Source organism: Uranotaenia lowii, chromosome 2, assembly GCF_029784155.1.
Source record: "Uranotaenia lowii strain MFRU-FL chromosome 2, ASM2978415v1, whole genome shotgun sequence".
Classification (NCBI taxonomy): domain Eukaryota; kingdom Metazoa; phylum Arthropoda; class Insecta; order Diptera; family Culicidae; genus Uranotaenia; species Uranotaenia lowii.
This window is the reverse complement of record NC_073692.1, coordinates 251,989,935-252,016,412: the sequence shown is the minus strand read 5'-3', so window position 1 is coordinate 252,016,412 and position 26,478 is coordinate 251,989,935. Positions and strand designations below refer to the sequence as shown.

General features: G+C 39.1%; 5 protein-coding genes and 1 long non-coding RNA gene across 6 annotated transcripts; 4 read left to right on the top strand and 2 right to left on the bottom strand.

Moving 5' to 3' along the window:
* Positions 1 to 12: 12 nt before the first annotated feature.
* On the top strand, positions 13 to 1,518 carry LOC129749215 (V-type proton ATPase subunit D 1). Its single transcript, XM_055744156.1, has 5 exons — positions 13 to 170; positions 233 to 350; positions 412 to 775; positions 957 to 1,051; positions 1,141 to 1,518. The coding sequence occupies exons 1-5, from the start codon at positions 130 to 132 to the stop codon at positions 1,261 to 1,263; spliced, it is 741 nt and encodes a 246-aa protein (XP_055600131.1). The 5' UTR covers positions 13 to 129; the 3' UTR covers positions 1,264 to 1,518.
* Positions 1,519 to 3,875: 2,357 nt separating this feature from the next.
* Positions 3,876 to 8,857, top strand: LOC129744005 (uncharacterized). Its single transcript, XM_055736296.1, has 5 exons — positions 3,876 to 4,087; positions 4,202 to 4,270; positions 4,362 to 4,893; positions 6,084 to 8,435; positions 8,497 to 8,857. Exons 3-5 carry the CDS (start codon positions 4,688 to 4,690, stop codon positions 8,573 to 8,575), a joined length of 2,637 nt encoding a protein of 878 aa, XP_055592271.1. The 5' UTR covers positions 3,876 to 4,087; positions 4,202 to 4,270; positions 4,362 to 4,687; the 3' UTR covers positions 8,576 to 8,857.
* A 425-nt stretch (positions 8,858 to 9,282) lies between these two features.
* LOC129744010 (uncharacterized) lies at positions 9,283 to 11,024 on the top strand. The gene is made up of 3 exons (XR_008736775.1): positions 9,283 to 9,665; positions 9,730 to 9,792; positions 9,862 to 11,024. It is a non-coding gene; the product is annotated as an uncharacterized LOC129744010 (long non-coding RNA).
* A 919-nt stretch (positions 11,025 to 11,943) lies between these two features.
* Positions 11,944 to 15,140, bottom strand: LOC129744006 (ubiquitin-like modifier-activating enzyme atg7). The gene is made up of 12 exons (XM_055736297.1): positions 14,731 to 15,140; positions 14,268 to 14,463; positions 13,847 to 14,199; positions 13,585 to 13,779; positions 13,377 to 13,521; positions 13,163 to 13,321; positions 12,919 to 13,107; positions 12,691 to 12,855; positions 12,511 to 12,626; positions 12,279 to 12,450; positions 12,098 to 12,214; positions 11,944 to 12,041 (listed from the first exon to the last, which is right to left on the bottom strand). Exons 1-12 carry the CDS (start codon positions 14,928 to 14,930, stop codon positions 12,012 to 12,014), a joined length of 2,037 nt encoding a protein of 678 aa, XP_055592272.1. The 5' UTR covers positions 14,931 to 15,140; the 3' UTR covers positions 11,944 to 12,011.
* A 958-nt stretch (positions 15,141 to 16,098) lies between these two features.
* LOC129744007 (putative ATP-dependent RNA helicase DHX57) lies at positions 16,099 to 18,192 on the top strand. Its single transcript, XM_055736299.1, is given in 2 exon segments — positions 16,099 to 16,679; positions 16,843 to 18,192. A coding segment is annotated over 1 exon segment (798 nt). The 5' UTR covers positions 16,099 to 16,679; positions 16,843 to 17,205; the 3' UTR covers positions 18,004 to 18,192.
* LOC129744008 (uncharacterized) lies at positions 18,176 to 19,724 on the bottom strand. The gene is made up of 3 exons (XM_055736300.1): positions 19,595 to 19,724; positions 18,542 to 19,525; positions 18,176 to 18,480 (listed from the first exon to the last, which is right to left on the bottom strand). The coding sequence occupies exons 2-3, from the start codon at positions 18,893 to 18,895 to the stop codon at positions 18,292 to 18,294; spliced, it is 543 nt and encodes a 180-aa protein (XP_055592275.1). The 5' UTR covers positions 18,896 to 19,525; positions 19,595 to 19,724; the 3' UTR covers positions 18,176 to 18,291.
* Positions 19,725 to 26,478: the final 6,754 nt, after the last annotated feature.

Here is a 26,478-nt window from a genome sequence, read left to right as displayed (position 1 = left end):
TTGTATTGTTCGTTTTGAGTGTAGAGATAAACGTCAAGAGGGCAAAAAATAAGAAAATAGTCACTTGATCTTGTGACCAGTTTTGCATTGGTGGGTCGATTCGTGAGTTTGTCCAGGAAACTTTTTAAAATGTCGTCCAAGGATCGAATTCCAATTTTCCCGTCCCGCGGGTAAGTATTCTTGTACTATCTTAGTTAGAAAAGTTAATAGCGTTTTTTTTTATCAAATTTAGTGCCCAAATGCAAATGAAGGCTCGTCTTGCTGGAGCCCACAAAGGTCACGGGTTACTCAAGAAGAAGGCTGATGCCCTCCAGATGAGGTTCCGAATGATCCTCAGCAAGATCATTGAGGTGGGTCCTATTTTATCAAAAATGGAAAACATTCCACAATATGCTGTGTTTCATTCCATAGACGAAAACCTTGATGGGAGAGGTGATGAAGGAAGCAGCCTTTTCTCTGGCAGAGGCCAAGTTTCTGTCCGGAGATTTCAACCAGGTGGTGCTGCAAAACGTTACCAAGGCCCAAATCAAGATCCGCACTAAAAAGGATAACGTCGCTGGTGTAACATTGCCAGTTTTCGAATCCTACCAGGATGGCAGCGATACATATGAGTTGACTGGTCTGGCCAAGGGTGGTCAGCAGATGCAGAAGCTGAAGAAAAATTACCAGAGCGCCGTCAAGCTGCTCGTTGAATTGGCTTCACTCCAGACTTCATTTGTAACCTTGGATGAAGTTATCAAAATCACCAACAGAAGAGTCAACGCTATCGAACACGGTAATTTTAATGATGTTAATACTCATAACAAGGAACTTTGTTTTTCAAGTTCAAGTACATCTGTAAGTACCTTGTAAAAAGTTAGAATCAAAGTTGATGGACAGATGGATTTATTTTTTAAAATGACAACAGCTTATCATATCTTCTACATTGTTTAATGATTCGCCTTTTTCCATTGCAGTTATTATTCCTCGCATAGATCGCACTTTGGCTTATATCATTTCGGAACTGGATGAGTTGGAAAGAGAGGAATTCTATCGCTTGAAGAAAATTCAGGTAAAATATCTTTTTAGTTTTATTTGTAATATTTCGTTGCTGTAGGTAATACATATTATTTTTTCTGTTTCACTTTCAACACATAACAGGATAAGAAACGCATCGCCAAAAAGAAGGAAGATGATCGCAGGGCCGCCCTGCTGGAAAAAGGCATAGATGTCCGAGATCAAGCCAACCTACTAGACGAAGGCGACGATGATATTTTGTTCTAAAAACTTCCGTTTGGATTTGGCGCACGTTATAAGATCGAACACATACACCAGAATTGGATTAAAAGCCATTCCGGAAATAACGCAACAGTAAACGGTTTTGAGCTTCGGTAGCCTATTTCGACATCCGAAATCAATCTGTGTCGGTCTTTTCATGTACAAGATGTATTTTTCCTTTGTTTTTAATTGTGTATCTAGTTTAACGTACATAGTGCATTCGTATATTCACAGAATAAAAGTGGTTGGTACGATGAGATATTTTCTGGCGTTGTCAATACAGTTGAAAGAACCGATGAGGTTTCAATTTTGATCTGCATTAAAAGTTTTCCTTTTTGTTTAATTTGAAGCTTATTGATTAATAATGACCCTCATTCTGCGCCGCGCGCGAGTTGATGATAATCGAGCAAACGAGTTATTCGATTCCAGGATCCTGGAACTCGAGTCGCTTTAGCTGAGGAACGTCACTTTGAATGAATTTTGGGAATGAACCTCTGTCGCTTCACTACACGTAAAGGTCCATTTACCAGTGGTTGTATTTGGATGAGAATGAATTGATCAACCTTCTCTCGCTCAACGCTTTACTCGTAAGCAAAGGTTGCTTTAAAGCAGCGAAAACGACAAAACCGATAATGCATACGCTCTCAACATGGCCCGCCTTCACGAAGCAATATCACAGAGAACAGACGTACAAGCTATCTCACGAAACTTGTGTAAAATTTCCAACGAACATTTTAACCAATTTTTCCTTTTTGACTTAACCACCAGATGTCACCAACTACGCCAAAGAGAACTGTGAAAATTTGATTTGTAACTTTTGAACGGCGCAATAGATGGCACTGTTTTAAGTCAAGTTTCAACGTATTTTTTGGGTGTCAGCATTTGAAATTTACACACTTTTCTAAAGATTTTTTGTTCGAGCTTGTACGTCTGTTCTCTGTGGCAATATACATTCGAGGCAGCGAATCCAAAAAAAAACAAACGAATGGCTCTCACTCATCTCCTGTTACATTCTTGAGGGAACCGAATTCAAAAGGCACAGCAAACCCGAGTCTCCTCGTTTGTGCGTGGATCGAATACCCGAGGTTTTTCTGCTATTGCTATTATTGCACAGCAACCGCACGCAGGCAGCTAGTGTTTTCGTTTCTTTTTCCTCCCCCTCCTTGCTTCATACGTTGCGGGCCTGTGCAATGCAATAAGTTCGGTTGTTGTCGTTGTTGCCTCAACCTTTGCGGCGAGGTTAAAGATGTTCTCCTCAACGACAGCTATCGGCTTGAGTCCATCAAATTCAATAACGTATGAATATGTGTGCCTCGTCTTCTTCATGCATCATGTAGCAACCGAATATTGAGAGAATTCGTTCGGGGCAGCAAACGAATAGTGTCTCTCAGAGCAGATCCTCCTCATGGGGGGAGGTTTGAATGAATGTATATGTATCGTCCCCTGTATTGCTATAGTCCTATTTGCCGCTAGTAGTATTCGTGTCGCAATTCAGGGCGTTTCACTAACACTTTTTCATTTTGGGAACATTAACCTCAAAAACGACCGTGTTCGTCGGCCGGCTGCTCGATTTTTGCACTGGAATTTTTGGAGGTTAATTGTCCCGTTCTCGTCCGTACACGCCAGTGAGACGCCAGTTAATGTGCGTGAAAAATGTCAAAAACAACTCTATACGAGGCCTCAAAGCGTGTATTTTGCACTTCCCGGCAATGTTATTCAAACCGTGTGGAGCACATCTCTCAGATTTCCCCTTTTTTCCCCTCGTTTTGACAGATTTAAGCTTTTTTCCTCAGATTTGAGCTTTCGTCTCCTATGCTCTCAAGGCAAAAAAAGCTTAAATCTGAGGAAAAAAAGCTTAAAAACGAGATTCACGAGCACATGTTTAAAAGATGTTGGTCACACGATACATAGACAAATCGTGTAACGTTGCAGGGATCTGGTATTTTGAGAGCCTCTGATGAGAAAATTGGTGAGGATTTCAATCACTGCCATTTACACACTTCACGTGAAAAATGTTTCAGTCAGAGGAATTCATCAAATCCCATGTAAATGGGAAATCAAAGATGTCAGTTAAAAAACGTCCGATTATACGGACTATTTCCCTGCTGCTAAAAGCAGCGTCGAAGACAAGACCTGGAAGATCAAATCGGTCCAGATTTGGTTTGAATTCGGTCCGATTTGCTTGGTTTTCTAGTCTGTTTTTGGACCGATTTACGGGTTTAACGAACCTAAATCCGACCGATTTTGGTCCGATTTTCCTATACGGGATGGGATTCATTCCTAATCCGGGATGCAACCACATGCAACGTTCATTTGAAACGCGCGAGGAAAGCCACATTGGAAACACACTGAAGTGTGCCGAAATGTGCGCTAGAACGGACGGAAATTCACCAGATGTGCAGCAAAATTCAGCAGGTGTGCGATAGAATTCACCAAGTGTGAAAAAAATCACTAAGTGTGCAGAAAAGTTCACCAGCACCAGATGTGCGTTCCATCATCTTTGATTTCCTATTTACATGGGACTTCAAGTGTATTTCAAGTGTGATTTTGGGTTCAGTGTATAAACATATATAACAATCTTGTTCTCTTTTCAGTATGTATTTAACCTTCTTGTACGGCTCTTGAAACGCTTGCGCACTGCAAGTTTTAAAAATACCTGAAGAGTTCAGTTTTTCAATCCAAAATCATCAAACTTGAATTTCACAGTTTAGCTTCCTGTAAACCAGAAAAATGACACAAATGTTTGACAAACTGCGTAAGGATTTTCAATTATTAGCATTTTGGACAGTGCAGTGCATCTGGATTATCGGGGCAGCCAAGTTGGCCGAAGGTAATGCCTGAACTCAGCTGAAATTTGTTCAACCCTTGTTTTATGTTTTCCTTTTGGGAGTTCGTTTTCATCGCAAGATTGAAAAATTTGGAATATTTCTATGTTCTCCCTCAGGGGCCTACGGAAATGTCGTTTCCTTACCCGGAGAGTGCCGTGATGTCAATGGGAAGAAAGTCGAGCAAGGTAAAGTACCCTTAATGTTGATAATTAATAATTTACGAATATGTCTCCTATATTCGTTCATTGTTGTTTCCTTCTTACCACCCCACTCTAGACGCCCATTACGTTCCTCCTGGATCAGATGCTTGTCGCTTGTGCTTATGCGATAATGGTCACCCAAAGGCGTGCAAAGCTGTATTATGTACGCCACCGCATGATTGTAAGTCGTTTCAAATTGGCAATTCATGCTGTGAGTTCATCTGCCTGGACGATACCCTGGCAAATAGTTCCGAAAAAAATTACGATTTCGGAATGTGACTGGTGGCCAGCGGTGTGACCGCTACTCTCTCACTGACGCTGCTCTTTTTCCTGATAAATCGTTTGCGCCAGCGGAAAACACAAGTGCGCGAAGTACGTCAGGCGATAGACGATCAGCGTAACATGGGTAGTATCGGTTACATCGGTGGCAACATCGGTTACATTGGTGCGGGTTCACTGAACATGGACTATCCGTACGAGCACGGCACTACGCATTACCAATTGTGGAAACCGCCCGGAAGTTATTTTGCCCGTGGCGAAGCTCCTCCGCCATATGAAGAAGCGATTGCCCTAGCGCAGGCTGAATCCCTGAATACATGCACCGTGAGGTAAGTAAAATAATCGTTTCAATTTATTAAATGTAGCCATCTCATCCCACGTTACACAGGAATAACAATTGCAAACTTTTTTTAAAGTGTTTTCCTCCAAACAAGGAACGATTTTAAAATCATTTACCGTTTTATCGCTATTCTAATAATTAATAATGTTGTAACCAATCATTAAAAAGTCTACATTATTCTTCTTGAAAGTAACAAATACTGAAATAATGTAGAACTTTGGTGCTTAATGAAAATCAAAAATACTTATATTATACTCAACGATTTAATATCAAGGTTGACGAAATCACAGAAAAATCTATATTATCACAGAATTTTGAGCAACATTTTGTCACAGATCACAGAATTTTAAAAATTTTCACAGATTTTTAAAATTCTGTACAAATTCGGCTCTAATTCATGAAAATATGAAAACAAGGTAATGTAAATTATTTTTTTCCTTAAAGACTGTACAAAATTTCCCAATTTGTTTATGGGTTGATGATTTCCAATGAACTTCATAAAAATAGCGTCACAGACTTTCAGGTTCAAATCACAGAATTCAAGTTTTTTTTGTAAAGAACACAGGTGTTTTTTGGGCGACCTTGGTTAATATGCCGTCATTAGCAATAGATCATTGAATATAAGATGATCTGTTGAAACTTAAACAAACAAAACTGCTATCGCTTCTAATATTTGCCATATTTGTCATAGTTTGAATATTCCCACAAGTACAATAAAGTGAAGTTTCATTTGAAGCCGAACAATCGATAATGATCCTAAATCAGATCCAATTCTTCTTGAGATGAACAACGAGAACTTTTAGACTTGATCAATCATTCACATCTTTGATCAATCGTTCAAATTGTAGACATCTGAAGTTTAAGACTCTTAAATCAGCTCATGGAAATAGTAATAAGAAATAGAAATCTAAAAATAAAAATAAAAATTAACTTAAGAGGAGAAATCACCGTGAATTTGTTTTATGAACTTCTTCAATACAGTTAATTGATGCGGTACAAAGAATTTAGCATGTGGTCAAGCTTCTATTTCAAATGCTCTTCGCTCTTTTCACCACCTTAGAATTTTCTTCTGACCTTCTATCCGTCTTTCATTTCAACTCTTTAACCCTCACCGATAAAGCCGCAAATTCATTTCATAAAATAAAAATTAACTTTTACATGTATTCCCTTTCTATAAAGCGTTGCAACATCCACGCAAAGGCAATATCCCATTGCCATGACAGAATCGGAGGCTTCTCAGACTATAACTGCGAATACAACGAACCTGATCAACATCAATATCAACAATGGGGGGAATCTTACTGCGACAGCTAGTGGCGAGAACCATGTAGCCGGTAATGAAATTGATGCTAACCTGACAAATGACCATGCTCAGATTGACCCATCGTCAAATGTAATAGATACTATCGATACTGATGTAATTAATCACGAAAATTGCATGTCTTTCCCAACTAACTACTATACCATACCAACAAGTGCATCCGAAGTATGCACGAACCAAAATTGCGATTTAAATACCCTTAGCAATAACTGTAATTTTACTTTGCCCGTGAGTAGCGTTAAGGAAGTCCAAACATGCTTAAATCAGTCCGGTTCATCGTTGGCTATAGGGAGTATTGCACATGTGATACCAAAAGATAGAGCCACCGAACGTTACACCGAACATTGCGAAAATTCCAATAATCGTAGAATTTTGCCACCTCCGGTATTTGATAATATACCACATGAAACTACTGCCAATACTGCCAACGATGAGTTAGCACCAGTGGCTAAATTCCGTACTACTCCAGGCAAAAGATATCACCGTACAATTCCAAGACAATTTGCTGCCGTTGATCCAATCATAAATCCACTGAAAAATACCCGGAACGATATGACGGTGGTGAATGCAAACAATGCCTCCTGTATGGGTAGCCGAGAGTCGCATGGTAAATTGGATCGTATGGAGGCCGGTTACAATGGCTCCAAACGAGCCCTATCCTGTCAGTGTCCAATTCAACATATGCCCATGTCTTATCTATCGTCGCATTCCTTAGGTTTGGCCCCTACTGGCAACGAGACACTTACGACTCCCTCCAACAGTAATAGGCGTATTATGACTATGAAAAAACGTGTTATCAATGATGGTACTTCGAGGCAGCATGTGAATATCTCTCATCACGCCGTTCCACCGACTAACGCTCAACAAGTTGCTTTACAAAATCCTTCAGCTGCATGCAAAGGAGGAACCTTAAAGAAAAACACTGAATATGCCGAACGCAATGTGTATTCCAACAACACTCATGTTAAAATACAAAGCCACAACGGGTCGGATTTTAACATTGAAGATCAGCATGCTCAAACTGATACTCAGATGGGTCTTAAGAAACAAAATTCTCTATCCCGCAAAGCGTCATTCTCAAACGAGCGTATATTGAATTTTAATCCGATTCTCAAGAATGGATTGTCCAAAAATGATTCTGATAATAGTGCAATTCGTGTCGACACCGACATTCATATATCAACAATCATTCAACCGAACGGTTGCACGAACGATCACGAACTACATCGTAAATCGATGAATACTATGTATGTAGAGCAGAATCCAGAGCTCCCGCCAAAATTGCATAAACATAGCATAAACAGCAACGGGCGTTCTTCAAATATTCACCACAAATCTTATTACAGTAACTCCAAAACGCATACGATTTCCAAACCATCTTCGGATAATGCAAAGTTTTCCATACCTGCACCAAACGGTTCTACGGGCTATGTAAAATCAACATCTACCAAACAAGGGAAGAACAATTACACGAAATCATTGCCAAGAAATGTTATTTCCGCTAGTCATGGTTATGCACAAGAGTCTAAAAGCACAGAACAGCAATCTTGCACAAGCTCAGAAAATAATTCAAATGCTAATGTAAACTTTAATACTTTGCCAAAGAAAGCTAGTAAAATAAGTACTCGTAGTTCAAATTTACTAACAGAAGTAGTTAATAAGGTTCCATCAGTCATTAATATACCGTCACCACTGCAGCCACCACCGCCATTACCAATCTCAGCCGACCGCTGTGCTGCTTCTGGCCCAACGGAAATCAGTCCATTAACTCAGATATCTTCAACTATGTTTCTCAATGCTAACACTAAACGATCACAGCTACAGTCGGCCAGTAAAAAGATTTCCAGTGGTCAAGTTTTCGTAGATCATTCCATAGAACTTCGTCCAATTAACCCTAACACGTGTGGTGGAGGAAATTCTGCGTTAAACAAAGGAGAAAAACCTTTGCCCGTTCTTACCACCTCAACCAACTGTGCTAACCCCAAGGAACACTTTCTTCCCAATGATAACAGCTTAGATGACGACTACTTAAGTGAATGCGAAAACTGCAAATCTGCACATGGTTCTCGCTACTACTTGGAGGAAGAAATAGACGATGTTCCCCAGGAAACAATGACCTTACAACGAAAAATGCCCGAAAATGAAGAAGATCAGCAAAACTATTACCGTGTCTCCTCGACACTGCCGACCAACACAAGCAGGAAGACCCCGTAAGTGCTCGCTTAACTTCAAAACAATACTAGAGTAATAAATTCTTCTATTTTCTTGTAGTACCGTTAAAACCAGAGAAACTTGGTTTACAACAATTCCGGCAAGCTCGTCATCCGAAGAAGAAGAAGTAGCTGAATAGGAAAAGGATCCCATATGATAGCGATGTAGAATGTCGTAATTATAGATTTGAAAAACTATTTTCCCTTATATAGATGTACAATTTAATCTTAAACTAAATACTGAACATAGGTATCCAAAAGTTTTATTTATGTGCTGGACACATGCGATTCCGTTTCAGTTAAGGGTTCATCTTTAAGTATTTATTTTATCTCGTTGAACATTAAACTTTATTCCTGAATAAGCATGTTAAAAATTATGAATGAAAATGATAACAAAGTATTCGTGATGATTGAATTCCTTACATTCAAAGAACTAATTTTTATCGAGAGAAATCCTTTGAATAAGCTTGAATCTTGTTAGTTTTTTTTTAACAAATTCGTTTAACACAAATCTGTAATCTACTCGAGGCGTCCAAATAATATCGGTTAAAAGACTTTCTTGCGTGGGAATCTTTCGGTAACGGTAAAAAAAAGAAGAGTTGGAACCACGAAAACGGGAAAACGAGCTAGTACCACTGCTAGTACTGTTCGGAACTTATTCCGGTAGCGCAGCAACAGATTCATCGATTTCGGGAACTAAACTAATTTTCCGGACCATCCAATCCCAGAGGCCGAAAATTCTTCTAGAGGTAGATGCTCTGTTAATTTAAAAATGATATGCGCTTATTGAAGTTTCTCGACCTGCAGTGTTTTTCATATGGTTTCAAATTTGCTGCTTTGAATACAAGTCAGTCCTTTTGGTTCATCAGTGGAAGGGGTGACACATTCAAGGACTACTTTTTGTCACTCACAGTACGGATAGATGTTCGGATTACGTGCTCTCTGATCGCGACAGGAGCGATCGCAGGGCTTGGCAAAGTCTACCGGACTTCCGGTAGTCGTCGAGTGGAGCAACGCTACGCATGGTATTACAATTACAAAATTCTGGGTTGACAAACACCCAAACACCTCATTAAAAAGGACAACACAACGCGAAGAAATACAACCTGGTTCGAACACTTCAAATTTCACCCACCAAACCTGCCAAAGCCCTATTTTAGGGCTTTAGTAAAACCGAACGAAGCACGAGGCACAAGTTTATTGTCAGGGACGTGGAAAATACCAGGAAAGGTAAGGTAAAATTTTGCGTTTAATTATCGCATAAAGCGATATTATTCATTTATCTCTATCACAGAGAAATCCGGACATGCGAAACCGCCGAACAATACAAGTGTCAACAATTCCGCATTCCAAAGAAGTAAGTATCTCACTCATCAACTTACTTCAAAAGTGAGGTTAGGTACAAATGGTATGGTTTTTTTTGTAGTGCCAAAGGCCAGGCTGTGGCAAAGGCCACAGCCTGCTTCCGGTGGCCGTGCAATCCATCTCCCTTTTGTCCGGTATAAAAAGGCCGATCATAATTGGGCCAAATGAAGATGCCCAAGATGGCCCAAGAAGATCCAGCCGCCGTTTTATGGTTAGAGCTACCAGAAAGCCATTATTGGTTATGTTTCACGCACCTAGCATTATTCCAGGTGGCGCGACTCATCGTGTTGTTTTTTCGGCCACATATGAGCCGTACTGACGATAAACCTTTGCTCTGATGTTGGAGACGAGCTGAAGAAAATTGGCAGAACAAACGCGCGCCTAGTAAAATATTTCCCGGCAGCACGAGAAGAAGAGTTCCGGCTCCGCGAGCCGGTATTTTTGGAAGAGAGCCGAAGAAGATTGGCTCAATCAACGCGCGCCTAAGAAAGGACTTTCCGGCAGCGCAATAAGAAACGTTTTATGACCACAAGTGCCGCAATATAATTGTTATTTTGTGAAGGAAGTCGGGGAGTTGTGCTCAAGCAACGCACAACCAAGGTCAGTACTGGCGGCGCGAATCATTGCTATTATCTGGCCACCAGAGCCGCACAGATGATGCGTTGCTGTTAACACGATTCGAAGAAGTTGAGCTCAATTAATGCGCTCTCTTTTCGCGTGTCTGGGAAACAGATTCCCGGTTGCGCGACCACCCGGGAAAGAAGAAGTGTTTGTTCGTTTGCCGGCTCGCAGTGCCCAAGGGAGTTTAAATCTCGCGTGAGCTTTCATTAAGTCGAATGAAACAGAAACACCGAACCGAGAAAAACGCTTCTGAAATTTGAAGAGTGTTTTTCAAATCCTATTTTCATTCCTTCGCCGATAACCCTTAAAAAAATAGGCAATATTCATGGAAACTAATTGTGTCAGATATTCCACATTATGAATTTAATTTTTTGCAATTTTTAGAGCTATTTTTTAATCATATAGGAACATACGACATATTCAAACATAAATCGTTCATACGTCTGAACACATTCGTCGTTTGGAGGGGAAATTTGTTTCATTCGTCTCTTTTCTTTCGTCCTTTGATTCGTTCAACTTGCACTTACGCCCAAATGTTTCTGATGCAAATACTATGGGAAATTTTCAATTTTCTCGGCGTAGTGGCTGTTTAATAAGTGAAATATCTATAGTGTAGCGGTAAATTGGTGAGTAAATGCGTAATGAAATGTGTGAATCGGGTGCGCCATCGGTCAAACCAGCTCACTGCTGCTGATCAGCTTTCTGTTGCCGACCAGCTGGAGGGGAAATTTGTCTCATTCGTCCTTTGATTCGTTCAACTTGCACTTACGCCCAAATGTTTCTGAGGCAATTACCGGTAAATTTTTAATTTTCTCGGCATAGTGAATGTTAACTTATTGAGTTGTCGAGTGCAGCGGTAAATTTATTAGTGAATGCGTAATAAAAGTGTGAATCGGGTGATTGGGTGACTAACAGCAGCAGGCTGCTGCCGCTCAGCCTGATGCAGTTAGTTGTTAGGTTTGTTGCTACTGCTGCTGTTCGGTTTCTTTTCCTTGCTGCATTATTTTACAGCGTTCGAAAGCCTGCTTGAGTATCGATTTAAGAACGCTTGAAAAGAAGAATCTGAAATAATATTCATTGCCAGGTTGATATTCTGATAACCTCTACCTGTATACACTTGTTTGCTCATGGAATCCATAGCGAATGTGCTAGGTTTTTTTCCTCTGCACATTCGCCGTTTGGAAGAAGGGACGTAAGCAACATTGAAATTGGCAATCAAGGTTTTGTTTCATTCGTCATTTTGGAAGTCTTAAATTTTATATATTAAAAGGGTTTAAATTGATTGTTTTATCAATCACATAGGTAGATAATGTTATAATGAAGCTTTTTTAGTGAATATCTCTATTTTTCAAATTTTGTTTCATTCGACGTAATGAAAGCTCACGCGAGAAATAACGGCTTGCAGTGCAGAAGGAAGAGTTGTGATCCGAGGTGGCACTATCACAAGAGAAAAACAGGTGAGCTTTAGATAAGGGGGTATGGTGGATGGATTAATGACAATCTTGTATAACACTTTGAGAACTAACCTTTTACAAAAACAGTTTTATTTTTTAAACATGCATACCTAAAAGCACATCATAAAATAAAACTTTAATCTTCATCACTATCAAAATCGATTTCCTGAAAATATATAAGAATTAATATACAGACAACGATTTGCGAGAATATAAGCTTACGTGATCGATGTCGCTTTTCAGTTGTGAAATTCCAGTTACATCCTCCAACACCTCGGAGGAGTTCAAAACACTTAGTATGAAGTCATTGCCACCTGCCTCATATTTATCCAAAACGTGCTGAAAGATAATTTTGAAAAATGTCAATTCATGTTCAACAAACCTAATGTATTCTTTTCCATGCCTTGGAGCAAGCAATGCATTCAGAAAATTTTGTAGAGGCTGTAATCAAATACTCATAGGTGCTTATATTTCCCCGAATGGAGTGTGGAATCATTCCGAGGATGCCTTCAGGAATACTGTTATTGTGAATATCTGTTGAATTATTTATTCGATAGTAAGCTGATACAGAATCTCTGTGGAAAAGTATTAAATTTTAGGAATGGAAAGTAGGCAAACAAAATATTCAATTTTACCTTTGGTTATGCTGCAGTAGCGCAATGGTCATTTCAACTGCCAAGCTAGAAGCCATATTCGAGACTGCCGGCCGTGTTACAGTACACTGTTGATCGAGCGTTCTATCCTTCATTGACTACAGAAAAAATAAAATGAAATGAACAAGATAAGTTTGTTAGGTAGTAACAGTTATATATTACATTTCCTGGGGCAACAACGTCGTTACAGAAATAGCAACCCAAATTGCTTCCTTGAACTTCTTTGAAGCCTTCAATTTCGTTAGATTCAACACTAGCCATCTTAGTTCTAGAACCATGACGCATGACCAGGAATGAGTCGAAACCGAGAGCTGAATTAATCGTCATCTATGAAATGAAATGAAGTTGGAGTATAGTCTGATGTTCAAAAAGTAATGCCATAGTGAATACTTTTCCATAGTAATTTGTCAGCATTGTAGGGAGCCATCGGCTTTCTCGAGAATCCATTAGTAAGAATATCACATCATGTTCTTGAATTAGTTCTTTCAAGTTGTTCAGGGCGTCTAATGTTTCTCCGACCTGAGAATCTCCAACGGTGTGCCCAGGCATAGGAATTTTGAAACAATGACCAGATGATACCTTAAAAAGTGCAATTTTTATATGGTCAGGTATTCATCAAATGAAACTAACTAACCACACAGGGATGAATCTGTTTAAGTCTTTCTGCAGCCGTCGTTGCTTTGGGTTTACCGCCATTAACAGCATCTTCATACAGGAAAAGAGTTTGACGCACAGGATTCGATAATGACACATTGCCATAGTCAACAAAAGTGATGTGATGTGCTCCCCAGGCCTGCAGGTTGATATAAGTTAGTATAGGTTTTTTAAAAGGGATATCAATTATATACCAGCAAAGATCGAGCCACTCCACAACCTAACGTTCCAGCACCGAGCAGTAAATATTTGGTTTTGCTAATCACATCTAAATCCAGATCTGGCAACAGCCTCCATTTCATCAGAGTTAAATTCAGGCTTATGGATTTTTCGGCCAAACTATTTGAAATTATTATTACAGTTAACAATTTACGTTTTAGCGCCACTTGACATAAAACTTACACCATGGGATCCAATACCTTGGACATATCGGCCAATCTGGGGGCAAACTTGCCATGGTCATTTGTTTCCCAGCCAATCCAATTTATTTGTTCAATATTGGACTCATGATTAGGCATTTTTATCCTATAAACTGTACTTGAACCGATTTCTGATCGTACATTGATGCATTTGATGATTTTACCCGACAGAGAGATACTTTTGGATTTATAAGCATTAATTAATCTTAAAAAGTAAAAAAATTTAAATGCCAGAAATTACTTACCATGTAATTGTAAGATAGCACAATAACTGTCTTAACAGCCAGCTAGGGATTTCCTCAGATGAAAAATCAATACAGCAGAAGTACGTCGTCTCAAGCTCAACGGTTTTTAAATTGTCCGTTCTATCTTGATGCTGTACAACCTCTGATAACGTTCGAATCACATTGTTAAGTGAATCGTAGATGAAGAAAATTTCTCGCGATTGCTTCAAAAAACGTTTTACATTTTCTGCGAAGTTAGTTTTTGTTTCTTCGTTGAATGTTGTCAGTATATTTTCCGTTTTCTGAGCATTGAAAATGAAATCCCGAGCCACGGGAAATGCGAACCAATACAAGTATTTGTGTGATTTGAAATCCTTATTGAATAAAATAGGTTTTAACGTCATTTCATATGTTTGTTAATAAGTCGGGTTAGTTTACTTACCGCAAAAGAAAAAAGAAGAAAAAATGCCACTTCTGAACTCGTGTTAATACGATCTTTGGAAAGCAGATCTTTGTAGTATTTCAGGCTTATATTTCTTATAAGTTGGTTTTTGTCAGCTGTTTTGAATTCTTCTACTGTGTTTTTGTTCAAAAGTGTCCCTACAATTGGGTATGACAAACCTTGATGTGGTGGTTCCCTAGAAGCAACAATTATGTTCTGATTAGATAATTTAATTTTTTTATGTTAAGAAGTGTTGTCTTAGATCGGCAATAATAAGGATAATTTAGGTTATTTTTTAAACTTCTTATTGAAAAAATTGGTAATGTGAGTCTTAAGTTACCAATATGAAATTAAGTAATGAGTGTTTCAAGAAACTAAAAGCTGCTCAAGTAATTTATTTTTTTTTAAGTTGGCCTCTAAATTACCTACTAGGTAAAGTAAGTTAACTGTGAGAATTACTTACTTGTTAAAAGCCGTGCAATTGACTTCCACGACTGGTCTCGAATTGTCCGCTTGTTGTATAGTGGCAAAAGCTGGTTTGGGTGAATCATCCAATTTGTCGATGTGCAGTTTAATGTCGGTCAACTTGTACCAAAAATCTGAGTGCACAAAGGATTTCAGCGGAACAAACCGTAAAACATTGATATCTGCACCCTCTTCCATGATGATTATGATAAATATATCTCTCAAGGTGTCTCGTCGTTGGCCTTTTGCACAGCTTTTACAACACTTTGACTAAGAAACGAAATTGGGAGCAAAAATGCAAATAACATGGGAAATGGAATGTCTGCAGAAAATCTCGCAAGAAGCGCAGAAAACAACAACAACACGGATAGGAAAGAATATACAGAAAATGGTTTACATGCGCTAACTTTTAGCTACCCCCTAAAGGCGTAAAATTGACCCGTTATTGAGAACCTCCACGATCTGTCAAAAAACGGGTCATTTTGTCGGATCAATACACTCATCCGAAAAGCAAACGTTGAGTTCACCTGGATTTTCACGTAGGCGCTGATTACGTGAATTTTTGCTTGACTTACGTGAATCATTTGGATGTTAATACAAATTCACTTGATCCGTACGTGAAATTCACATAGCCGTTTGCTGTCACCACAAGGGCACATTCGATTTACGTGAAAATCCAGTGATCCGCCAAGCACAAACGGATTTGGTGCATTTTATGTGAGGTTCACGTAGCTCTAAATAACTTGCTCATGTAAAATCTATGTGAAAGAACACCATGGTTCTCAATATGGCTTCCATTCAAAAGTTGTTGCAGGCAGTTAGAGAAATTACGGGTGGTGGAACTGATTTTTCGTAAGTACATACCTAAAAATTTTGTTGTGTGATTTTTGTTAACATCTTTTCCCTTTTCAACAGAATTTGGGATGGAAAGCTGAGACGAACAGGCAACGGCTAACAAGGGACATCAATGAAATTGTCGCGGTGAAATATTTTTAAATAAAAAAAAGTGAATAAGTGTAGTGTACAGTGCGTGCTTGGTGTTATATCAATTATTCCAGAAAATAAAATGTGTCTACAAAATCAAAACATTTTTATTTATTTGTTCGAACTACATTAACTTACGTTCATCTTTAACAAAATTTATGTGAAAGGCATGTAGCAAAAGAAGCATTCGATCTGCGTTATTTCCACACACCCTTCAAATAGAACTCACCTACAGCGCATATGAAAATTGCGTGAATTTTGCTTGCTGTGCGAGCTCTGATTGCTACCTGAAATTCACGTAGGTTCCACGTGATTTTCATGATGGCAAAAATCCATGTACATTTTCACGTAGCGTTAATGTGAAAAGTTTTTTCGGTGTATTATCCCTTATTTCAAAAAGGTCGTTTCCAGGGGGTGTTAGACAGGAAGCACTTTCGGAGTGCAAAAGAGAGAAACGCACTGTTTGATGCAGGGCTATTAAACCTAGGGTTGAACAACTTTGACACAAAGTAGGCGCGGTGAAGAAGTGGGCACGGAAGGCAAAATTTTGACAGCCTATTACATTGTTTACGTTTTGTGTCAAAGAAAATCAATGAAAAGTATGACGAAAAAGTCGTGCTTTGGTAGTGGTGTTTTATATGACGTCACCACCAACTTGATGTAAATCTTTTTTGTTTTTGTTTTACAACAAACAACAGTGGCTGCAATGCCAAAACGGAAAAACATTCTCCTAGCTCCTCGGGCAAAAGCCGTGAAGCCCGATCTCCGAGCACTGCCTCCAGCAGCAGTGGCTACAGCAGCAGTTCCTCCTCCTCAACGCCCTTCCTACTGAAGCAGAAAGTTAAACTGGAACCAGAATCGCTACCAACCATTTCCCAATTATCGCCCGATGCCGCTGAACCAGGTCGTGATGGATTGTGTATTTTCCAACAACATTCCCACTTGATACTTATTGTACTATCAGTGAGTTTAGTATAGGAACTTTCGTCTGTACACAGCAAAAATTATTTCCTGAAAAATTACGCAAATGTCCTGTAACAAAAAGGAGCAGGACATTTACCGTAATTTTACAGGTCGAAAAACAAATTACGTGACATTTAATTTTCAGTGTACAACTTTTTTACAGGACATTTGCTGTAATAATAAATGAATCTTCGATTACTTTCAAGGAAAACAACCACCCCCCCACACCCCCCCCCCCCCCGCATCAACCCGGAGCTGATCGAGCACATCCTACGATTTATCGTCGAGGGCGATCACCAGTGGCCCCAGGAGGGAACGATCCTCATCTTCCTCCCCGGGCTGGAAGAGATCAAGAACGTTCACGAAGCCCTGCTGGATAGTCGCATGTTTGGCCCCCGGGAGGATTGCTTCCTGCTAGGTGTTCCGAAAGGCTCCCAAGGGAAAAAGGAAAATTGCGCTGAGTACCAACATCGCTGAAACTTCGGTTACCATTGACGATTGTGTGTTTGTCATCGATTGTGGTCAGATGAAGGAGGATAGGAATATGGAATCGTTGGAGATGGTTTGGGTTTCCAGGGCTAACGCTTTGCAAAGGAAGGGTGGAGCTGGTCGTGTTATGCCCGGAGTTTGTATTCAACTGTTTACGAGACCAAGGTTTACGAGTCATATACTGGGTCAACCGGTGCCGGAGATTCATCGAAAACCATTAGAACCACTTCTGTTGAGGATCAAAACGCTCGAAACTTTTAGAGGTCAATCGCTGAAGCTCGAGCTTACCGGGACGGAAATAAATTCGAACGGAGAGAATAATCGGCTCCTAGTGGCCATCCTATGAGTTGCCCTCTACCCAAAGGTCATCAAAGTGTTAACCCCAGAGAAAAGCTTCATCAGTGGAGCGAGTGGTGCGGTACACAAACTGCCTCAACCGTCCGATCTTGGTTTTAAAACCCAAAAGGATGGATACGTTTTCTTGTATCCATCCTCGATAAATGCCACATGTGGCCACTTCAATTCCCCGTGCCTGGCCTACCAGGAAAAGGTTAAAACGTCCCGGATCTACATTCGGGATACCACAATAGTTCCGCTGCTACCGATGGTCCTGTTCTCGGGCAGTGATCTGCAGATAGAACTGCACGGTGGCGATTTCGTGATCCTGCTGGAGGATGAGTGGATTGTGCTGCAGGCGAAAATGATTAAATTCTTACGCCTCGAGCTGGCTAAAGTTTTGGAGCTTTAAATTTCCAATCCGTTGCTGAATTTGGCACACCACGAGCATGGCCGCAAGGTCATTGGAACTATTATGCAGTTAATTATGAAGGAGTAACAGGAGAATGCTTGTAAAGTTGTTTTGGCGCCTTGTATATAATCTAGACGACGCAAAAAAAAAAAATTGCTGGAGCGAGTTTTGGTAACACTAGGTTACAGCTGTTGTACTTAAGAAGAAAAGGAATAAATGTTATATGTTTGTATTTAAAAGAATATTTCCTAATACATACAATGTGAAGAATTTAAATTCTTTGAAGTTTTGTTCAACTAGTGTGTATCACCATCAGAAATTTATTCAGTTATCGATTTTTTTTTACCAAGACCAAGACTTGGAATCAAATTTGGTTCAAATTAAGTCTGTAATAATATAAATCACTGATTTCAACTGCCAAGATTTTAAAGTAAATACATTCTGGGCCTGCAGGGCACCGCCGGTCGTGTTGGGTGTTCGCGGCGTCATCAACTGGTTGCATGTCTGAGTAAACACAATCGGTTTGGTGTTTGTACTTTTGTCCTGCAGCAGCATCGTTGTTGCCTAGAAAGAAAAAAAACTGAACTTAATATGGCAAAAGGAAATCGGGATAGCTAATTCTTACCGTGGTATCGCTTTTCCTGCTAATTATGTTGCCCATTGTACCTAAATTGTGGTGGCCACGCATCTTTTTGTTACTGCACAGAAGAGCCATTTTCTGCTGTTCACTTCCGGCTATGATTTGCTGTTGCTGTATCGAATTCAGCTGTTGTTGGATTTGCGAACCGGGAGGTTGTTGCGGCTGAAGACAACCGGTGGCCAAAGTCGAAAACTTTTGTGGTGAAGGTGTCATTATCAAATTCGATTGGTCACTGCTTAAAACTGGACTATGCATTATAGGTAAATCATCGAAACTAGGAGTAGTAGGACTCATGGCGGCTAGATACTTAAACTGTTGCTTCCGGAAAGCGGTCCCCATTTCCGCCCCTGCACCATTGCCTGGAGTTTGTTCTACATTTGTTATACTAGATATATTCTGACTCTGTTGGAGCTGAGGTTGCTGTTGTGGAGCAATTCGGTGTATTGTTTATATTCTGTATGAGACATTGAGAAATCTGATCTAGTGGAGTAGATACATAAATGACTACTGCTGAATAACTGTTGATGCTGCTGCTGTTGAAGCTCGATTCCGACGTCCGGGTTAATAATGAAACTGCAACCCCCTCCTACTCCTCCTCCCCCACCTCTGCCACATCCATTTCCAAACCAAACCACCGACGAGTTTAAGGCCGTTGGCTGACTAGTGGCAAATATATCGGTGCTCGAAAGCTGAAATACTTCCGTCGGATCCGGTTTCGCTCCACGCTGGCATAGCTCGGCAACGATTGCCACATGAATGGGTTTAACTTCACCGCCCTCCGGCTGGCATCGTTGGCCAGTGCCGCACGTTCAGTCTTTTGGCAGATCCTCGACGACAACTCCAGCGCAAAGCATCCGATATCGCCGAACTGTTTGGTCACTTCGTCCAGATGCCGTACCCGCAAGTGATCATCGTTGATTAGTGTGCTCAGCTTCTGAGCCAGAAGGAACAGACTTTCCTCGGATTCCGCTGTAGGGGAGAAAAATGTTTGAATTTACTGATAAATTCACGAAACCAAAACAAATTTTAAATACGCACTGTCACTGAACCGATATTATTCAGTCACTCAATAATCTCCGTGATACCTGCGTGCTTGATGCACTTTGATCACTTCTTGTTTTGTAAACAATGTCACAGCATGGCTGAGTGGGTTATTTGACAGTTTACACCACCCTTATCTATAAGCCCTGGTTTGATGATCAAAACTCTACACCGAAAGAATTTTTCACATGAACGCTACGTGAAAATGTACATAGATTTTTGCCACCATGAAAATCATGTGAATCCTACGTGAATTTCAGGTAGCAAACAGAGCTCGCGCAGCAAGCAGAATTCACGTAATTTTCATATGGATTGTATGTGAGATCAACGTGGATCGAAAGTGAGTTCGTTCTGCTACGTGGACTCAGCCGAAAAAGGAACGTAAAAATTACCTGGATTTTCACGTAGCCACTTGTTACGTGAATTTTTCCCTGGTTTACGTGAAGTACTTAGCAGTTAATACAAAATCACTTGATCCTTACGTGAAATTCACATAGTTGAGTGCTGTCAAAACAAAGACACATTCGATTTACGTGAGAATCCAGTGATCCGGTAAGTACAGAGGGATTTGGTGCATTTTATGTGATGATCATCGTAAACTTGAATGGCTCATTCACGCACTGAAAAAACTTTTCACATCAGCGCTACGTGAAAATGTACATAGATTTTTGCCACCCTGAAAATCATGTGAAACCTATGTGAATTTCAGGTGGCAAACGAAGCTCGCGTAGCAAACATAATTCACATAATTTTCATATGTGTTGAAGGTGAGCTCCATTTGAAGGGCATACCGTTCACGTAGATCGATATGCATTTCACATAGATTTTATCGAAATATGAACATAGTGAGTTTTTTTTTCTGAACAAATTAATAAAAATGTTTTGCTGTTGCAGACACATTTTATTGTTTCGACTAATTATACTAGTTTATCAAATTTGAAAAAATCGTGAACTTGACTGACTGACTGACCAATATTTTTAATGTGAAATCGGGCGCTGAATCCGAAAATGAAATTCAAAAAATTCTCAGTATAACAGTTTTTGAGTTATGCTCCTAATATAAAATTCTTGAAAAATAAAAAAATTACATCTACTTAGATTGAAATATCTCGGACCGCATAAAAGAAATTTGTTGCATATTAAAGGTGATCAATTTTGCTATCGATCATCTGAACATCATTTTTGCGCATCATCAACAGTATTGTTGATATTAGTGGCTTTTTGAAAGAAAAAATTATAAAAAACGCATTTTTTACAGAAAATTTTAATTGAAAGAAAGTTTTAGACTCGATGGTAACATTTAAAAAAACTGATTTTCTGATGACCTTAAAACTGAATTCAAAACAAAGATTTCAAGTGGTTATTTTTCATAATCGGATGAAAATTGAAGAAGTTACGGTTACTTTACCATAACAGTGATTTTTGAATTTTTGAATAATTTAACGATCCGCAGTATACTAATCATAGTATAGGATGAATTGAACATGGTAAATCTCACTCGCTCCGAGTCAAAATTATTTGTTAGCTTACCAGAAGGTCACATGCCAAATTTTAGAATGATCTGACCATGGGGAGGGGTTGCTTGAGTCTCAAACGTGAATAGGATTTTAAGGTATTATGTTCGGGAGAAGCAAAAAATACTGGTTTTTCGATAATAACGTTTATCTTAATTGTTCACCTTTAATACGCAAAAAAGAGAATTCAAATTTCTTTTATGCGGTCCGAGATATTTCAATCTAAGCACAAGTACTTTTTTTATTTTTCCAAAATTTCATATTTGGAGCATAACTCAAAAACTGTTCTACTGAGATTTTTTTGAATTTCATTCTCGGATTCAGCGCCCGATTTCACATTAAAAATATTGGTCAGTCAGTCAAGTTCACGATTTTTTTCGAATTTTGTTAACTAGTGTTATTGAGGAAAACCGAAAGCGAAAAATCATAATCAATGTTAAAAAAAAAATGGCTAGTACGTTTTTTGGAGGATAAGCGAACTGATATTTATTGAGTTAATTTTACGAATGGAAAGATTGGTATTTGAACATTTAAATTCAGCCACTTTTCTCGACGCTCACTACAATCTTCCGAAAATCAATCATTTTCACCGAGTCATGCTTGACTACATTCAGAGCCAAAAAATCAAAGCAATCAAATTTTCCTTCTTCAACCAAATCATACAAACAATCATGCATGACAACGACGCTTCCGTATTTGAAACACTTTTGCGATACATGATGAGGTAAAAAAGGACGCAGACTATCAGCAACGAACGTCTCGATGCTGATTTCCTTCCCTTGACGACTTTCAACCTTTAGGATCATAACTGATATGTAACAGTTCTGAGCGATCTATGTAGGCTATCAGATGGTTTTTTATTTTTCGCTTTGCCTATAGAAGGACAAAAACATGACTAGGTAACCGCAATGAACTGTCCAGCATGTGCTACAGCTTTTTTGAACATGTGGTCCTGGTATTTATTCAGATTTTTCCTTTTGAAACATTAATGATCGTCTATCAATAACGAGCATTATCAACAATGATGCGAGGATAGACGTTCGGGAATGATTGAGGGAGCGACGATCAAAATGTATCACCAAGTATGTCGATCACCGTCGATTAGCCACGTGACGAATAGCAACGGTAGCCTCCGGTGGGGCATGGTATATCTTCTTGTATCAAGTTAGTGTTGATTTTCGACATATATTCAATGGGTACTTTTACCACGTGCGTATCACAGCACTCGGAGGAAGCATCATTCTAGCTAGAAACCATTCCTGATTGCTGTTCTTGAGCGATTTTCCGACCATTGGCTCACTAGTGGTCAAGGGGTTAGCCACCTTGACTTTCATGATAGAGGGCGTGGGATCAAAACTCGGCTGTTTGATGAAATTTTGTCAAATTTTCGATCGCTTCCGTAATGAATTTAGCGATTGCTGGCTACCTTTTTTGGAGCCGATATAAGCTTGATATGTACTAAGGAATAGAACAATTTTAGACAATATTTTTTTGTTGTTGTTTAAGTAGGACCTGCAGGAGAAAAAAATCCACTTTTTAACTAAATTCTTCAAAATCGAACCCAGAATAGGAGAAAGGGTTGTAAGACCATTTCAATTGCATACAAATTCACAGACATCTTCGTAACTTGTCGAGCTGAGTCGATTGGTATATATAAGGTGAGGTCTTGGACCCTTAATTTATGGTTGCCCCAACTGAACGTTCAATATGCCTTTCTGTGTAAGAAAGCTTAAAATTGTAACAAGGTAGAATCGTTGCGGAATCGTTAAAAGATGCCATTCGAGCAGCCATAAGTGTTGAAAACTCCTTAAAACGGTTTTTATTTCGATTTCCCTGAGAAATGGGAATCGGGTAAATCGAATTAAAAACATTTCTTAAAGGCTACTGCGTTTGTGAGTATTTTTGTTGTTGAACAACGAATCCGCAAAAAACGAGAACTTTTATGAAATTTTAAAGACTTTAAAGACTTTAAACTAAATTGAATCTTTGATATTTTTAAAACCTAGGTCAAATCGTTTTGCAGTTTTCAACAGAATTGTTGAATGAGTTAGAATCTTTTATATCAAATAGGTGCTCCAATTTCTAAAAATTGTAGAATTTATTTTATTCAATGCATTGTATCTTTCAAACGAGAATCTAGTCACAATCTGAATCCTTGATTGAACAAAATATATTTAATTGATTCAAACTCAGCTTTGAGTTTGCAAATATTTGCATTAGTTCATCAGTTTTACGAAGATCGATTTAACCGAAAACTAACCAATTATAAAATTTTCGCATATGAGATGATAAAACTAGAGGTGATAGACCAAATCTGAAAACTAATAATCAGTGATTTACCTTTCAAATAGGTTTTTGTAATTTGTTTTGTTTTCGCATATTATGAAGTAAAATGGATTTTCAAAGAACTGTTAAATTTCAACAACAAGTAAGTATGTTGGCCATATTAACATTTAGTCGATCATTATGTTTGTTTATCAATCAACATCAGTTTATAATTAATTTCATTTAAGCAGATTTTTGTTTAAACTTGGCAAAAATCTGTATTTGAAAGAGTATAACAATAAGGGAACCTATAGGAACCTATAACTATAGTTTAATAGGATTTTTTTCAAATTAAGATTCTGTTCTAAACTCATTTTTCCTAATGCAATTTTTTATCCTGTGGGGATGAATAAACCACTTGATTTAAAATCCCAAAAAAAAAATTAATGCAATTTGAAGATACAGTTATCAGGTTGGTTTCTCTGGTCTTTTTTATATCTGAGTTCGTAGTTTTTAGTTCTTATTTTCATTAATAATTATTTAACATTTATTTTGAAATTGATTTAAAAATTTCAATTTATCATTCAAATTCTGAATCTATATACATAATAATGGATTTCTGTCTGTCTGTCTGTTCCCTATAGACTCAAAAACTACTGAATTGATTTACTTCAGATGGATGCTTTTGAGGCCTGAGACGGTTCCTATTATAGTTGAGATCCGAAAATCAATCATTTTCCATCAGCCATGCTTTACTGCATTCAGAGCCAAAAAATCGAAGCAGCCAATTTGCACTAAATCTGAATTTTAAAGTTTTAATGCGGATCACACAAAATTTAAAAAAAAATGCTCTAAAACTTGTCTACATAAGAAGGGGAGATACGGGCATAATGGCAACCTTAAGGAAGACGCTTATTTAACCATAGAAAACAGCTATGATATAATGCGCCAGCACTAAATTTTAATTCGGAAGTCCAGACTTCCGACTTCCGACAAAGAAAAGTGAAGTATGTACTAGGTCGTCGGAAGTCTGTTCGTTGGAAGTTTTGTTGCCAGTTCACCAGCGACGTTTCTAAAAAAAAAATATTTAAATTCAAAATATGTGACTTACATCATTTTTTCGGGTTCAGGTACTAAAAAAAGTCTATTTCCCAACTGGCTGATACTTAAAAAAATTGATAAAATCGTAAAAAGGGAATCTTGGAATTTTTTGCTCAAAGGTGAAAATCAGGGCATAATGAGAACCCCCATTGTGGCAGTATAAGCAACATTAATCGGGGCACGATGAGCGTTTCTGCCGTGGAATCTAGCAGGGAATTTCACTCGATGAAGTCAACTGAATAATAAGCTACAGCCTGACTTGTTTCATCTGACGATTTGGCCTATTGGTTAGATGTCGGAGAGGTTATCAGTAGGTTCGAGTTCGATTCATGCTAGGTGATTTTTTTTCATTTACCATTCATGGTCGATGCATTTTACACTAAACGGTGAGGCGTAGATCCACCAAACGAAGCAATAATGTGTGACATTTTGTAGAATACAAACAATTCACACACACACTCATACATTATGTTATGGTGCTTTGCATCACACGCCAAGATGCTACTAGTCATATAATGCAACAATCAAAATAATCGATCATGAATGGTAAATGAAAAAAAATCTCCTCGAACAGGAATCGAACTCGAGACTTCTGATTACCTCTCCGACATCTTACCAATAGGTCAAACCGTCAGGTCAAACCAGTTTACGGTTGTAACGGGTCACGAAACGGGGGTAAATATTCAGTTAAACTACTCCACTTTGCGCCAAGCAAATGCGAGAAATCACCGTTGCATGTGGAGAAGCGTGCTATGATATGCCCGGCGAGACTCCCCAAGGCGGGTCTCTGATGATTTGAGTAATCTACTCCCACTGATCGCTCCACGACACATCAATTCAGTCCCAACCCGAAATCAAAGAACCAATGGGGCCGAAGTACTTAATTTCGAATGCAAAACCCTCAATCGAACTCCTAACCTTCGTTTCACGATTTCAAAGTTTTAGCCCACGGCCCAATTTTAGGGATTTCTACCCTAGGTGCTTGCATTTGGTTCGATTCGGTTCAATTAAATATGTTCCCCCAGCGGGGCGTAGAATAGTTCGATATCAAAGAGATAGGTAATTGGTAGATCTGACCTGCTTGTTCTCTGCGGCAATAAAGAATCCTCTCTCGGCGGCTACTGCTCCGTCGCAATCGATGGCGCGCTTGGTGTCCCGGCTATGTTGGTGCACTTGAAGGCGGCTGAATTCGAATTCTCCCTAATTCGTCGGCGGCTAATTTGACACTTAGCCTGTTGCTCGCGCGAGTCTTGATGTGGGTTCTAATTCGGCACACGTCCGGCAATTGACGACCGGCCTCGTGAACCGGGAGGATGCGGATTGACCTCCTATGGCCCGTAGGTGCTCTTGGTCCAAGGGACTCTCTTAATGAGGCGGCGTAGACTTTCGCGGCCCCGTTCACCTACCCTGAACAAACACCTTCACTTGAAGGATTTGTCCTTCAAGTGAATTTTTTTCATTTTAGCACATCGTAGATTTTAATATCGAACCAAAATTATTTTACCTGAACCCTGTAACGATTTGTCTTGGGTGCTTGAGGTTGTATCGTATAAGCACCAGTTTTCCTTTGAAACTGTAATATGTCATATAGGGTTTTATTGACCTTTTTTTGGACTAATCAGCGTGTATTTTTTTTACTTACGGAGAAAACTTGAAAACTCCCGCACTGGGCCTAGCTTGACGTACCCAAAATAATATTATAATATTGACGTTATTATAATACGACCGCAACTGATCTCCACTGTAAATCAAACTCAATTTAGCATCGAATACTACATAGGTCAGCTTAATGCTACTCACGACAACGTGTTGGTCGGCTCTCTATATCGTTAAGAGTTAACACTGCAGATAACTACGTCTGCCTCATCCACCGATCAACTAGAGAAAGGAAGTTCAACTTTTGGGTCGGTCAAGATATCAACCAAATTCTAAAACCCGATCATTGCCCCCACACACACTGGTGTATGTTTTTCTTTTTAAAAATTTTCTTTTTTATTTTAC